The 15,893-nt window shown below is 42.0% G+C and overlaps 1 protein-coding gene across 5 annotated transcripts in view; it reads right to left on the bottom strand.

The window, feature by feature from the left end:
- Positions 1-15,893, bottom strand: part of RIMS2 (regulating synaptic membrane exocytosis 2) — a 611,329-nt gene that overhangs the window by 286,832 nt on the left and 308,604 nt on the right. For 4 of the 5 annotated variants that reach the window (XM_015407292.1, XM_015407290.1, XM_015407291.1 and 1 more), the window contains 2 exons: positions 2,392-2,456; positions 294-413 (listed from right to left, as the gene is read on the bottom strand). In XM_015407292.1, the coding sequence (XP_015262778.1) occupies positions 294-413; positions 2,392-2,456 (185 nt within the window). Of the gene's footprint in view, positions 1-293; positions 414-2,067; positions 2,277-2,391; positions 2,457-15,893 lie in introns of all 5 variants that reach the window. The other variant, XM_015407293.1, reaches the window with a different exon arrangement.

Raw genomic sequence — 15,893 nt, 5'->3', positions numbered from 1 at the left:
CAGTCTGATCAAACTCTCTCATTATAAAACCCCCTGGATTTCTTAGAACTGGGGCCACACTGGATCTTTTTGCCCATGTGACCACAGCCTTAGTTTCACAAACTAACTACAGTCAAAATAAACCATAGTTTTGTGTTACATCTGAACCAAGCTATTATTTACAATCTGAAAATAATAATTTTAACGGTTTTATACAAAAAGCTGATATACAGATCAATCTTCTGGGTTGCATTTTCAATTACCAGGATTAATAGGGGAAAAAATATATATATACTAAAAACTGAATTACTAACCTTCAGTCCAAGCATTGCTCCTGAGTCTCTAGGCACACTTCCATCTTTTAGCCGTTTATTTAACAAAATCCGGCCAATTAAACGGTCTCCATCTTTGGATGGCTGCCATGTCACAGGATGCTACAGTATTATGATTAAAGGGGAAAAACCCAGGAAAAGTTCAGTCTATAAACAACATCAACTTTATTTCCAACTTCAAGTTTTAAACATTGTGAAATTGCTATGATTACACCACTACAGGCTTTATACAATTGCAGAAATTAAGATTGATATCAACTGCCTAGGTCACCAGGTCACTTCTCACATCTTCCTGAATGACAAACAGTCTAAGCAGATATATTTCCTTCTAAATCTAAGCAGCTCTAAGCAGATATATTTCCTTCTAAAGCAATTGAAGTCAATCAGTTTAGAAGGATGTAAGTCCATTTAGGATTACTCTGTTAGTTCTGAATTTATCTATACACCAAAAACCAATTATGTCTGTTCTACTCCATAATTATTTGTACTTGAAGAGAGATACAAACGTAACACTCATCATGTTAAAAGTACTGGCTGAATTTAACCATAACACAACTGTGCTATCCTAAATAGAGGTACACTGTTCTAAGTCCATTAAAGTCAATGGCCTTAGAAGAGTTCAGCTCTGCTTAGGATGGTGCTATGAGACATGATCTTCAGTTACAGCCCGACAGAAATTTGGACAGTAACACCTTCAGTGAAGGCATGCTTACTTGGAAAGACCCAGCAATTTTAGCAGAATTTGTTTCCAGCTATAGGAAACTAAATTCACAATCTAAGATCAATTTAATTGTAGATAATATTTCATTTACATAGCAGTGTAGCAATATATATATAGCATACAGCTATACCTGATTATTCAATATTTATCACATAATGTAACCAGTGTTCCCTCTAAGCTGAGGCTCACAGATTTTTATCTCAGCTCAGGAAGGATGGCTCCAGAGTAAACTAATCTATGCAGTAGCCGAATCGCTCGTTCACAACTTTAATGCCAGTAGCTCACAAAGTAGAATTTTTGCTCACAAGACCCCACAGCTTAGAGGGAACATTGAATGTAACGAGCAGGGTTATACGTACCACCAATACAACTAACACGTCAGAACTGAAAAAAAATCTATTAAAGTCACTTTTGGTTTTGTGTAATCATAGCATCTTTTTACATCTGTATACCAATTGCATGCCCTCACACATGCAAAGTTAGCATGCAAAAAATCTCCCTCATTAGGTCTAACAGCACTAAAACAAACAACAACAATAAACACCCAAAGCAGATGTCAAAGACAATATTACCCCAAAACGCACAAAAAGAACATGGCAACAAAACAAATGAACAAACATGGTAATGAAGGGAAAAAAGAAAAACAATGTTTCTGTGCAAACAGATATAATTTTCTCTCCCCTTTTCAACCTGGGAATTAAACTATTTAATTCCAACCCAGGAATATTATACAATTAATCAGATATGCCAATTCAGAAATGATCTCATTGTTTAACCACTTTATGGGTTAAGGTGACATCACCAAATGTTATAAGTGATGCTTCTTTTTAGCACCTAAATAATGTTTCCTCTTTATGCTTCCAAATGTAAAAACAGCAGAACAATCCAGTGGTTGTGGTTTTGTTTTTCTTTTCTGCACCTTGGGAAACATTACATTACAACTGTCTTTTTAGTATCAATCTGTTTTAATGAGTGACAGAGAGAAAACAAAGACCAAATGAGCAGATTAAAATGCAGGCACCACAAAGTCAGTACCTTTTCAATATGGCTATGCTCCTCATTTAGAGTTGTGCTACTACACGTATCTACCCCAGAATCTTTAATCTGAGGCTCAGACCATTCCAAGTCCTCTTCCAAAGAGTGGCCACCAAAGCACACCATTTTCTTTTGTCTTTCAGATAAGGTGTTAGAGTCCGACAAAACTGCCTGCTCACTAGTTTTTCTTTTTCCCCTTTGATTGTCCCCTACAGGTGTGGGATAAAAAGGATACAAAAAAAGAACACATGCAAAGATGTAAATAAAACAAAGGAACCATGAAATGGTAAAGGAAACTGAATGGTAAGGCTCCACATGTCTCACCAAAGACATTGGGGATGCCTCACTGCTATGCCAAGACGTATGGTCCCAGTTGTAATCCATGTCTCCTGTGAGAATTAGACAGACAAGATAGTGCAGTAAAGGTGAAAGAAAGGACAGACAAAGATATCATAGACTTTGCATTTTTGATCATCCTATCGTTATACATTTTGACTCACTTAAATATTTTCTAGAAAAAGTGGAAATTCGGAAGAATGAAGGACACGAGTAAGACTGCATATATGCAGTCAGGATAGAAGATACAGTAGGTATTTTTTTCTTCACATGTACAAAACATCACAAAAAAGGAATGAGAGCATGGACTGTAGGGTTAGAATGCTAGAAATGTTATGAACAAGGGGGGAAATTGAGGCTGAGTTCCTTGGAAGTGTTCCAGTTATTTAAACAGTGTTTATTTCAAGGAAGTGCTTAGTTTCACGGGATAAAGCTGTGTTCTTAGATTAATCATTTAGAAAAGTTTGAATCACTAGAATATAGAAAGTCAGATGAAGAAGGCTGTTGCTTAAAAAGGTTCATCCCAGATTAAGAAGGCACAACAATACATTTTGTTTTCTTGATGTTATCTAAAAATCTAAATGCAAGAACTCTTTTGGAAACTATATAATTTTTATTACTAATCTAGAAAATAGAGGTCTTCTAAAAAGTGACTCTCACACTATGTTCAAACAAAGTGATTACTTGTTTTCTAACAGCTATAATAATACATATGAACTAAAATAAGCAGGGGTTTAGAAATCTGCAGAGTTGTAATTATGCCACATGGAATATAGTTTCTAACCACTGTTAGTTTCACTTGAGCATGTCAGCAATGATACATTAGAAAAAGAGGACAGCCTCAAGACATCTGGTTACCCAAAGAAACCGAAAAAAAATTGATAGGCAGTTTATGTTAATTAATTTAAATATTTAATTGTATTTATTCAACAACAACAGTTATGCTACAGAGGTTTTTCAGGCTTCATCACGCAGCTGTCATTCTGTTGTTCTGTCCTACTCAAGCAATATTCTATTTGAACGTTGCATGATTTATTTTTATTTTCTTCACTTTCCTAAAAAGCTTTGTTTTAGCAACATTTTAATGTTAACACAGATATCTAGACCCCTTAGCTATAACAATACATCTAAACAATGTTATGCTATAGCATATTGCTACTATATTGCTAATTGTTTCTAAATGTTGACATACCTGTTAAAAAGTGATAAACTGTTAAGAAAGAGTACAAAATAGTCCTCTGTAAAACGCAACATACTTTTACATACTAAATTATAAAAACTAAAATTCTGTTTTTAATGAAGAGAAATCTTTAAGAATAATTGCTTGGATCCTAAGCAGCATAAACAAAGTCACTACAGGAAGGCAACTCGCACCCCAAAAGAAGCCTTCTGTGCTCCTGTGGGTCAGTAAACCCCTAGAATTAGTGTTGAGGGACAAAGTGGAGGTCTGCAGTAGAGGGGGTGGAATTGGCAGAAATCGCTCTCCCATCTTCCATCTACAGAAATCCCATTCTGTTGGTGGGACTTCTGCAATACTGATGTAATGGCAACTTAGGTTCCAAGCCCATGTCCATAATACAAAACTATAATCAACATTTCATTAAGAATGACCAATAAATAACAATGCAATACTCTTTCACATCATTTTCTCATCTTCCTCCTCCTCCCTCATCATTTCTACTCTCTTTACACACATACACTAAATTTTAAGTAAGGAAGCAAAAAGAACACCTATATAAGGCTAACAAAATTTGTGGTAAACTATGAGCTTTCATGAATCACTGCTCAGTTCTTCAGAAAGCTCATACCATACACCACATATTTTGTTAGTCTTTAAGGTACTACTGGGCTCCTACTCTTTTCTACTGCTACAGACAAACTGATGTGGCTACCCATCTTGATCTAATATGAGGGAAGGAGAAATGAAAAAAAAATAGGAAGAAAGTTTTTTGAAAGTATAGTAGCTCAAACAAGGGCACAAAACATTCTTGTAGTGCCAGCTCGTTTATTTTTACAAAAGATTACATCGTTTTCTGCTATGTTCAGTTAGACTATGATCATGCCACTAGTACTAGTGAGGATTTAACATTCCAACCATACCATTCTAACTTCTTCCCTACTACAATGTCCTATACATCTTTCCAGAAACTGCATATTACGGATCACTTTCATCAAGTTACTCCTCTAGCTGACAGTCCAGGCTATTGAACAAAGTTTGAGTCCAGTGGCACCTTTAAGACCAACAAAGATTTATTCTGGGTATAAGCTTTCATATGCATGCATATTTCTTCAGATACACTGAAACAGAAATCACCAATCATTACATATAAGTAGAGCAGGGGTGTCAAACATGCAGCCCGGGGACTGGATCAGGCCCCCAGAGGGCTTCTATCAGGCCCGCAGTGGAACTGGCTGTCTTCTGCTGCTTCTTCCAGTTCTGCTGCTGCTGTGTCATCGTAGGGTTGCAGCTTACAGATACACACCTGAACAGCATACTCAAGATTGCACCAGCACAGACATTTTGATGCAATAATTCAGAGCAAGAGGTGTCACTTATCAGACACTGTTAAATAAACAAAATATTGCAAGAGTGCTGATGTTTTAAGCATGTTTTTATTTTAAGTAACAAAAACCCTTTGGGTTTGTGTCCTTTACAAAGTTTATATCTCTGCTACCTGGCATTACATTTTATGACCCACATGGCCCGGCCCAGCAAGGTCTCATTTATGTCAGATCCGGCCCTCATAAAAATGAGTTCGATACCCCTGAGGTAGAGGGAAGGAGGGTGTTGCCAGGAAGGGCCAATTAAAGATGCATAAGTAACTGAGCAGCTAAGACTGTATGAAGGCGATTGGTAATGGTAAGACCTGTGAACAGCAGCAAATTAGCATACAGCATAATAAAGGAGTTTACAACAGATGCGAGAACTGAATGACATTAACATGAGTAGTGAGATAATCTCTGTGTTGTAATAACTTGTAACTCAGCAATCTCCCATTCTAGATTGTTTCTGAAGTTCCTTTGCAATAAATCAGCTACCTTGAGGTCCCCCATTGAAAGTCCTGGGAAGCTGAAGTGTTCTCCTACAGGTTTCTCAGTTTTGTGATTATTGATTCATTCTCAGGTCAATGGTGGGGTGAAACTCATTGAATGTCTGGTGGAATTTGTCCAGGGCTTCTTTACCATGTGTCCAGGCAGATATCATCAGTGTATACCAGGCATAAGAGAGGTGTGAGTGGGTAGGAATTTAGGAAGCACTGCTCCAGGTCGACCATGTAGATGTTAGCATACTGTGAGCCATGTGGGTACCCATGGCTGTACCATTGATCTGAAGGAACAAATTGTCCCCCTCCTCACCCTTTACCTTCATCTAATGGCTGGTGACTTCTGTTTCAATGTCTCTGAAGAAGTGTGTGTGCACATGAAAACTTATACCCAGAATATAACTTTGTTGGTCTTAAAGGTACCACTGGACACAAACTTTGTTCTGCTGCTTCAGACCAACACCTGCCAGGCTGCTGTTTCACTGGCATGTAATCCAGTCTACATTTTATTTATTTTTTTATAAGAGAGGCACAATATTAAATCCAACGAGGGTTGTGAAATTTTACAAAGAAAAGACCATAACAGTCCTAGAAAATTTATAACTAGTTTAATTCCTTGTTTCCCCTTCATCCCCATCTATTTCCCTCTAATTGACTCTGGGCAACAGGGAAAACCGGAAGACATCGGACACAGTCTGTCATAAGCATCTTTAACTGTGCACTGGATTGTGGGTATTATGTGGACTAAAAGCAGTATGTCTCCTCTCCCTCCATCCAAATTTATGAGAATTTAGAGTGCCTTAAATCCGCAGTCCAAATATATTGCAAACGACAATGAAATATGATTCAGAGCTTCACAGATAAGACAATAAAAAATAAGTGATGCTGAGTACTATAACATAACTGTTTGCTTAGCATCACAGAAGGAAAAACAAAGCAAAAAGCTGTATTTTGAACAAAAGGTATCAATAAGCACTTCCAAGGAAAAGTTAACATATAGACCTATATTTTAGGTAACACAGAAGAAAACCATACAAAGAATACTGGACACAGATAACACACCTGATGAAAATGTCTACTGAAGCAGTTTTAATATCATAAGCAGTACACCTTCCTTTTTCCTTATGATGAAAGCATAGCCACAGTGCAAGTGGTTATAATGACTCAATAGCATGAAAGAGTTCCTTAATGATAGAGCCATGTAATGTTTCTTATTTTCATTGCAATATACAAGATCCTCTTCATGGATATAACACCAAAACTGATCAAATGTTATTTTCATTACAGAACAGGAAAACCAGTAAGACATAAATAGATCTTTCTGCTTACATGACTATACTGCTTATCGTATAGTGCTTATCTTCCAACCATGCCTTGTAAATGTATTTGTGTGTACGCAGCCATACAGGAACTTGATGGAGCAAGACTTTCCCACTCACCTCTTCCTGCTGCAGGACCCTGAAATTTCATTCCTGGGAGTCAGTGAACCATCAAGAACAACATGAGGCTTGATGTTTATTATACAAATCTTAATAAAATTTATACTTCAAAACAACAACAACAACAACAACAACATGAGACAAAATTAGGGTCTGTAGGTGGAAGAAGTAATTGATGGAAATCATCACTCTTCCACAAATGCCACTCCATCAGAGGAACTGCATGTTGGTTTTGGTTAGCCTGCCACATGTGCATGTTTTTAATGGGGGAGGCTGAGGTTTACCACAGAGTTAGGGGGGATTTCTAGAGCACTGGGGAGGGCCATGACAGTCAGCGATGTTCTCCTCTTCCTAAATAGCTAGCAGGGACCATGGGCCTGGGCCTGGAATACCTAATAGTGCATGTAGGTGTACTGGGGAACTAGAAGTGTCATCATTACCTATATATCTAATAGCAACATGTGGCCCCCATCTGCAGAAATCTAAATCTGCGGATCAGGACCACAATGATGCTAAACAGAGCATTTACCTTGATAAGACCTGGCAGTTGCAGATGCAGGGAGCTGCTCTGGGCTCGGCCATGACGGACACCAAGAGTCATGTCAGGAGCCGCTCTGGGCCTAGCCACAGCTGGGCTCCAAGGTGAGTGGTGGGGCCTGGAGCCATGCTGGACTCAATGATGGTGAGGGGAGATTGGATTCCCCCTGCAAGTCTTGTGGACCCCCTACTTGTATATTCTAATAGCCAAGTTGGCCAAATCTGAGGATATTTAAATCTAGTGATTGGAGCCGTGAACGGACAAGACATAGTTTTCGACAAACTTGAGAATTCCCCAGGTTTGCAAAAAAATCCAAAATCTTTTTTTAAAAATGGAATCCTCAGTGGCCATTGCTAGGCAATCACAGCAATCTAGGCTTGGTTTCTGTCACTAAAAGTAGGGGGGGAGGGACAGGGCCCTTTCCAGGACTGTTTTGGTTTTGAAGGGAGGACTCATAGTGGCCAGTCTTGTTGGCAACCACTGGGTGACTTGATATCACCTGACTTGCAAGACGCATCTAGGCATGGATGCTTGCTACTCTTCAACAGCAGCCACCCTACAAAAGCCAGTGTGGTGTAGCAATTAGAGCTTCTGAGCAAGGTCAAGTTCAAATCCCTATCTTTCCATGAAAGCTCACTAGATGACCTTGGGCCAGTCGCATACTTTTAGCCTTAGCTACCTCACAGGGTTGTTGTGAGGAGATAAAGGAGGAGAGGAGAATGATACAAGCTGTTTTGGTTCCTAATATGGAGAAAAGCAGGGTATAAATGAAGTAAATGAATAATAAATATAGCTGAAGATGGGAAGCAAATAAAAGGTAGGTTAGTGAATAGCTGAGAAGGAGAGAATGAGGCCAGGAAAGAGGAGAGGATATGTTGGTTGCCAGGAGGTGGGAAATAATATGGGGAGGGGGGGATACAAGGCAAAGTGATGTGTGTGCCCCCACATCCTTGAGGGTTCCCTACCATACAAGTGGGCCTGGCCCAGCCACCAGCACCACGTAACTACACCATAGCTTTCCTAGGTAGAGGCTGCTGGGAGGGGAGAGCTGAAGACAGAGGGACAGATAAAATTAGGTTGGCCATTGGGTGAGAAGGATAGAAAGAACAGCAAAAGGTCTTTCAGGGAAGGAAAAGAAGAAACAGTAGCAGAGGGGGAAATGAGTCCCAAAGTCCTTGCGTTTTCTCACTTTTATATTCTAATAGCGATTGGAGCAGTGAACAGACAAAACAGTTCTTTTGACAAACCTGAAAAAAGTCTCAGGTTTCCAGGGGGAAAACCTCAAATCTGAAAAGGAAAAAAAAAACCCACCCTACATTGGGTGATTTTAAAAATAAATAAATAAAAGGAGCGTCTTTAATAAGCACTGGCTGTTGCTAGGCAACTACAAGAGTTTGGCCTGCATTCCAGGCTTGGTTTCTGTCAGTGAATGGCAGGGGAAGGAAGCAGGGCCTTTTCAGCCTCTGAAGGAGGACTCATTGAAGTGAGGCCTGGCAGCAACCACTAACTTGACACCACCATAATTGTATGACTCACCCAGGCCTGGCTGCTGGCTATGTTCAGCCACAGCTACCCCATGAAAGCCAGTGTGAGGTAGTGGTTAGGGTTTCAGACTGGGACCCCAAATCCTCAATCTGCTATGGAAACTCATTGGGTGACCTTGGACCAGTTACATATTCTCAGCCTAACCAATTCACAGGGTTGTTGTAAGGATAAAATGATGTTAGCTGCATTTGATTCCCATTGTGGAGACAGGCAGGATATAAATGAATTAAATAAATAAGATGGAGGCAGATAAAAGCTGGATTGGTGGGTGTGTGATAAGGAGAAAAGAAAGTAGGGAAATCTGAGGATATATAGTTGCTAGGATGAGGGTAAGAGGAAATAATGGGGGGGATGCAGGACAATGTAAGGTGCCCCCCCCAAGTCCTTGCAGTTTCTCCCTAGTGTAAATGGACCCCACTCAGCTGCCACTGTGCGACTAGGACCTAGTTTTCCTAGGGAGAGGCAGCTGGGGGAGGAAAGCAAAGAAAGCTGAAGACAGGACAAATGAAGGTAGGTTGGCTGGTGGGTGGAATGGAGAAAAGGAAGCAGGAAAAGATTACGGGGACTTTCAAGAAAGGGAAAAAAGGATGCAGGGAGGGAGGAGGAAATGCAATGCCCCCCGCAATTCCTGGCAGGTCCTCTACTTGTGTTCCCTACATCCAGAGGCTTTTGTGTACACACAGATTTGTGGCAGGAAGCAGAGGCAGCCATCTTTATCTACAGACAATAAGGACACTTAAAAGTGGCGACCATCACCAAGCAGCAGCCTGGTTCCAGCTGCTTGCTCTCATGCAGTTTAATGTCATGCAGAATAATGTCTAATGGACTGTGGATGCGGCAGCCCAGCATCAGTAGCTATCTAGTCCTATCTACTTGTCTCAGAACTCTATCATGCCTTATCTTTTCAAAACACTAAACTAAGCTACACTAACAGCCTCAAAGGAAAGCTGCACCAATCTCTTGATCAATTTTCTTGTCTTTTTCGGCAACTCTATAATATTCTTTTTGACATGTACTTACCAGAGCTTTAAACAATTTTCCAAATGGGGCAAAATCATACATACACAAAGGCATTATAAAATTGTTCTTCTGATTTCCATTTGTTTATAATAATCCCTATCATAGAATTTATGTTTTTCACCACTGCTATATAGTGACATCATATTTTCATTGAAACACCCAAATTTCTTTTCTGTTTAGTCACTGCCAGTTTAGATCCCATCAGTGTATATTTGGTTAGGATTCTTTGCTCCATTTACTTATTTCCAGTTTGTTGTTCAGTCTCCCAGTTTGGAAAAATATGTTTTTGGAGGTTTACATAATCGGCTTTGGTCCACACCATACTGAATACCTTGGTATTATCTGGAAATTTGGCCACTTCACTGTTCACCTCTAGCTCAATTAAAAATAAGTTAAGTAAAAGTGATCCTTACATAGATCCTTGAAGAAATCCACTCATCTCCACCGTTTTGCACAGTGCCAGCTATGAAGGGCCTGGATCAGTCAATGGAAAGACTTGGGTCATCTCTTGACTGACAGCCTTAGGAACCATTTGAAGAAACACCCCCAGGCAGTGCTTCTTCAGAGGGAGAGAGAGATTGGTGAGGTGACCATGCAGCTGCCAGCCAACCAAGAGGGTAGTTATTCTGCTACCAACAAAGGTGCTCTGCCCTCCAGATCTCCTGTAGGGAAGGGATGCCGAGCATCTCTGATGGAGATGTTTGATGAGGTTGGCACTGGGTTGCTAAAAGGTAGGCAACAGTGGGCAGGAAAAATGATCACTCACCTCATGGTGAGATGATCACTCTAGACAGTCATCCCTTTTCCAGTGCAGAAGACGTTGGCTCCACAGGCTGCTCCAGGATACCTATCCTGATAAATGGTCTCTGCTTGTACCACACTGAGTAGAGCCATGGTACGTTCCTTCTATAGGGCTGCCAGGGACTATGTGAAGGCACAGTTGTTCCCCGCTTGAGGGACAACTGTGCACTTCACATCTGATATCTGCAACTGTCTTCAGGTGCAGCAGCATGGGTACCTATTGGTGTGGGTGAACTACTGCCAACCCGGATTATGTTATGGGTGGGGAGTGGGGCAACCAGTGTTAAGCAGGGTGAGATGGAGGCCACCAGGACAGCTATTGCCAAGCTTTGTTTCATGCTGAGGTTCTTGACAAGGCACACACAGCAGACAACATCTCTGCAGCGACATCTTCAAGGGCTTCATGGTGACTGATGGCAGTGTTAACATTGGGCAGCACCACAGGCTGTGGGTCTGAAGTGCATTTAATGCATGGACAACCTTCTCCACCTTGTGGTGAAAGATGTCTTTCATTTGGGTTCTGCAGAGAATCCTGAACTGGACACTGCAACTTGTGATTTACATTGTCTGCTCCAGAACTCCTGGAATCTCACAGGTCACTTCTCACACAGTGTGAAGGCTACCCATCTGCTGCATGAGAAGCAGGCACTGATAGGCATGCCAGAGCACCGTCTTATCAGTGATGTCAGTGTTTGCAGGAACTCCACCTGTGCCATGCTTGACTGTTTGGTGGCAGAGTGCACAGACCAAGTTGATCTCAGAGACTGATGTTGTGTGGGGGAAGAGAAAGGAGTGGTTGACTCTCTTCCAGATGGTAGAAGTACTTAAACCCTTTAAAGAGCTCACCAAAATGCTCTTGCCTGACATAGCAAGCCTGGGTCTTGTCATCCCCTTGACCCAAACACTTCAGGGGAAGATGGTCTCCTTTCTGGACCCAGGAGCAGAATGTGCAGAAATTGTTCCAGCAGAGCACATGCTGGTGAGAAAGCTACAAGAGGTCATCAGCCAGTCACTGATCTGAAGATCTACATGTGGGCAACCGTGTATGACCCGTGCATTAAGGGCAGCCTTGTTGAGCGAGCCAGCCAACTCATTCACTGAATAGACAAGCTTTCTTGCCAGGCAGAACATATTCAGGCCAAGAGGAGAACTTTGCCAGCAGAGGAGGAGGGTGAAAGAAGTTCTGCTGCTGTTCCCCCCGCCTCCCCTTCTGGACAAGGTCCCCCCATGACCACTCCCAAGATGCCCATGGAGATGTAGGCCATTGGGGAGGCAGCCCCTCTGAAATCTGAGGTGCACGAGCCAGGCTTCTGCAACCGCAATGGTAAGGGACTAGAAGTTGCAGTCTGCCAATGCGCTGAACTACTGGACCAGGAAAGAGACGGTCTGGCCAGACCTCTCTCCTATGGCTCAGAGGCTCCTCTTCTGCCTACAAGTGTGCAGGTGGGCAACACTGTCAGCATGCATTGCTTATGTATGTTTCCCTGGGGAGTTGAGCATTTGGTCTTTCTGAAGGTCAACTTGCCGCTCTTCAATTACCTGGCTCTGGACTTTGAGGATGAGTGAAGTAAACCTGCATCCTATCTCAGTCTTTGTTGGGAAGTTGAGGGGAAAATACTCTTCCCAGAACTTAAAACTTTACAGTCAGAAGTTGAATGAAAGAGTAGAGAACTTGCCCAGTTTGATTGCCAATATATGAAACCTGCATCCCAAACGGTCTTCTTTTAAAACCTACACCAAACCCCCTCAATTGAACCCTAGTAGCTGTGCAGCAAGGGGGGGGGGGTTAGGGGGCTTATCTGCAACACCTCAGCACAATCCTCTACAGGGAGGATTCAGTTTGGTGTAATGGTTAGGAACACGGACTCTAATCTGGGAGAACCAAGTTTGATTCCCCACTTGTTCACCTGCAGCTGATGGTGTGACCTTTCAGAGCTGTTCTCTCAAGGACAGTTCTCGAGAGAGCTCTCTCAGCCCCAACTACCTCACGGGGTATCTGTTGTGTGGGGAGGGAAAGTGTAAGGGATTGGAAGCCACTCTTTGGGTAATGAAGGGTGGGGTATAAATCCAATCTCTTCTTTTTCTTTTTCTTCTTCTTCATCAGGGCCAGGCCTGACTAGGTTTGCCAGGTTCAGGGTGGGAAATCCCAGGAGATTTTGTGGTTAAATTTGGGGAGGGGAGAGGCCTCAGCATGGCATAATGCCACAGAGTCCACCCTCCAAAGTAGCCATTTTTTTCTAGAGGGACAGATCTCTGTTGTCTGGAGTTCAGTTGTAATTCTGGGGGATTTCCAGATCCCACCTGGAGGCTGACAACTCTAGACCTAACAGCATCCTCTGGATGACATGGTTCCACTTGACTTGCATGACTCAGCTACAAAGAAAGAGTGCCAAGGCAGTCTGCCAATGCACTGAGCTGGGTGTGTGTGTGATGGATTTTGTGGCATTATACCATGCTGAGGCCTCTCCCCTCCCCAAACCCTGCTCTCCTCAAACTTCACCAACCTGTATCTGGCACCCCTAGCCAGCCTGGTCCTAATGAATCCTCCCTCAAAGGCCAAACTAGGCCTGAAAAAGGGCCCTGCCTCCACCCCTGCCTTTTCACTCACAAAAACCCAGCCTGAAATGCTGTGGTTGCCTAGCAACAGCCATTGAGGGAATCTTTTTTAAAGCTACAGTTGCTCCTTTTATCATTTTCAGATTTTTTAAACCCCCAATGTATTTGTTTTATATTTCACATTTTTCTGCAAACCTGGGTCCCTTTTCAGATTTGTAGAAAGATCTGTCTTGCCCATCCACAGCTCCAGTCACCAGATTTAAGTATCCAAAGTTTTGGCAGACTTCACTATTAGAATATAAGATACCCTGGTTCCTGATTGGAGTTACCAGTTTCACGGGCAAGTTAAAACACACGCATGCAGGGCAAAGGAATGTGTAATGTAAATGTGACCTTTTAAAAAAGCAAATCACAAGCCTAGTTATGGGAGGAGGAAAAAACCCTCCAAATACAATTTGGGAGGAAGTGAACCTCACAAACAACACACAAACTAAATGGGGCAAATGGAGAGGAGAATACAAATAACATACAAACTAACCAATTAAAAATTCCCAACAACCCAAACCATTTACAATTTAAAAAGAAGTACTGAATGGTCGCTAAGAAAGATTGTTTTCCCTGTCAGTCCTTAACAATAGTTTCTAAGTAATTTAGAAATTACTTAGAACTATTACTTAAAATAGTTTCTAAGTAATTTAGAATTCTTTTTTAAAAAAATATTTTTAATTCATTTTCAAAGTTGAAGTAATTTAGAATTCTTGATAATAAGTTATTTATCCAAACACTTGCAAATGCTGCTTACAACTAGTGTTTTCAATTCAAGCTGAGGGGGACTTCCCCCATCATTGGGGGGGGGGGATTGTTTAATCATAGAGTCTGTAATACGTATCTTGGTGTCAGCCCAAACTGTGTTATATTATTATATTTTAATGCTCTTACAGGGCTCTTTTTGTAGAAAAAGCCCAGCAGGAACTCATTAGTATAATAGGCACACCCAACAGCAGAAACTCATTAGCCACACCCCTGACCACACATAATATTAGCCACATAATAGGCCACACCCCTGACCACACAGCTCATTAGCATATTAGGCCACAGACAGACAGACAGACTCACACAGAGGGACAGAGGGAGAGAGAGACACACTCAGAGAACATGAGTACGGGATATACTAAAAGGAAGGACAGGATTGCCCATTGGAAACAATGGGGAACACTTGAAGGCCCATTGGAGAATGCCAATTGACTTGCATGGGCTCCATTGAAATACATTACAGTACAGTAACAAATGTTCTGGAACTGGAATGAGAGGCCCCAGAGTGGAATGACAGCCCCAGGAGGTAGCAGAAGCATTCTGGGACTGGAATGAGAGACCACATTGTGGAATGACCGTCCTTGGGGGTAGCAGCAGTTTTCTGGAATGATAGGCCCCAGTGTGGTCTCTCATTCCAGTCCCAGAACACTCCTACTACCTCCTGGTGCTGTCATTCCAATCTGGGACCTGTCATTCCAGTCCCGGAACACTCCTGCTACCCCAGGGGCTGTCATTCCACTTTGGGGCCTATCATTCCAGTCCAAGACCACTCCTGCTATATTCAGAAGCTGTCATTCCACGCTGGGGCTTGTCATTCCAGTTCTAGAACTCTCCTGCTACTTCCAGGGGCTGTCATTCCACTCTAGGGCCTGTCATTCCATTCCCACAATACTTCTGGTACCCCCAGGCACTGTCATTCCACTCCAAGGTCTCTCATTCTAGTCACAGAACACTCCTGCTACCTGCAGGGGCTGCCATTCCACTCTAAGACCTGTCATTCCATTCCCAGAATACTTCTTCTACCCCCAGTGGCTGTCATTCCACTCCATGGTCTCTCATTCCAGTCCCAGAACACATCTGCTACCGCCAGGCCCTGTCATTACACTCCGTGGTCTCACATTCTAGTCACAGAACACTCCTGCTACCCCCAGGGGCTGTCATTCCACTCTGGGGCCTCTCATTCTAGTCCCAGAACACTTCTGTTACTCTTAGGGGCTGTCATTCCAAGCTGGGGCTTGTCATTCCAGTTCCAAAATCCATTCCACATTTTCTTTGCAACTCGACTTGTACTGTAATGTATTTCAATGGAGCCCATGCAAGTCAATTGGCATTCTTGGTTGTCATTATTTCCAATGGGCCTTCAAGTGTTTTCAATCCTGCCCTTCCTTTTAGTACATCCCCATAAGAACATAAGAGAAGCCAATGTTGGATCAGGCCAATGGCCCATCCAGTCCCAACATTCTGTCACATAGTGGCCAAAAATACCAGAGAGAGATACACACACAGGGACCTCAAAGAAATACCAGTAAAAGGATTAGTTTTTTAAAAAGAAATTTACATTCCATTCCCACCCTTGGTCCTATAAATTGCAACTGGCACCCTAAGCTAAGGAGCATCCCTTGTCAATAAATCCCATAAATTTCATTGAAGCACATATTTTAGGATTAGGGGAGTTGTTCCAAATTCAAATCAACAGGAATTACTTCCACCTAGGTGAATTATGACTGGGATTCA

Source organism: Gekko japonicus, unplaced genomic scaffold, assembly GCF_001447785.1.
Source record: "Gekko japonicus isolate JY-2015 unplaced genomic scaffold, Gekko_japonicus_V1.1 scaffold119, whole genome shotgun sequence".
Taxonomy (NCBI): domain Eukaryota; kingdom Metazoa; phylum Chordata; class Lepidosauria; order Squamata; family Gekkonidae; genus Gekko; species Gekko japonicus.
This window is presented reverse-complemented; position numbering and strand designations above follow the sequence as displayed.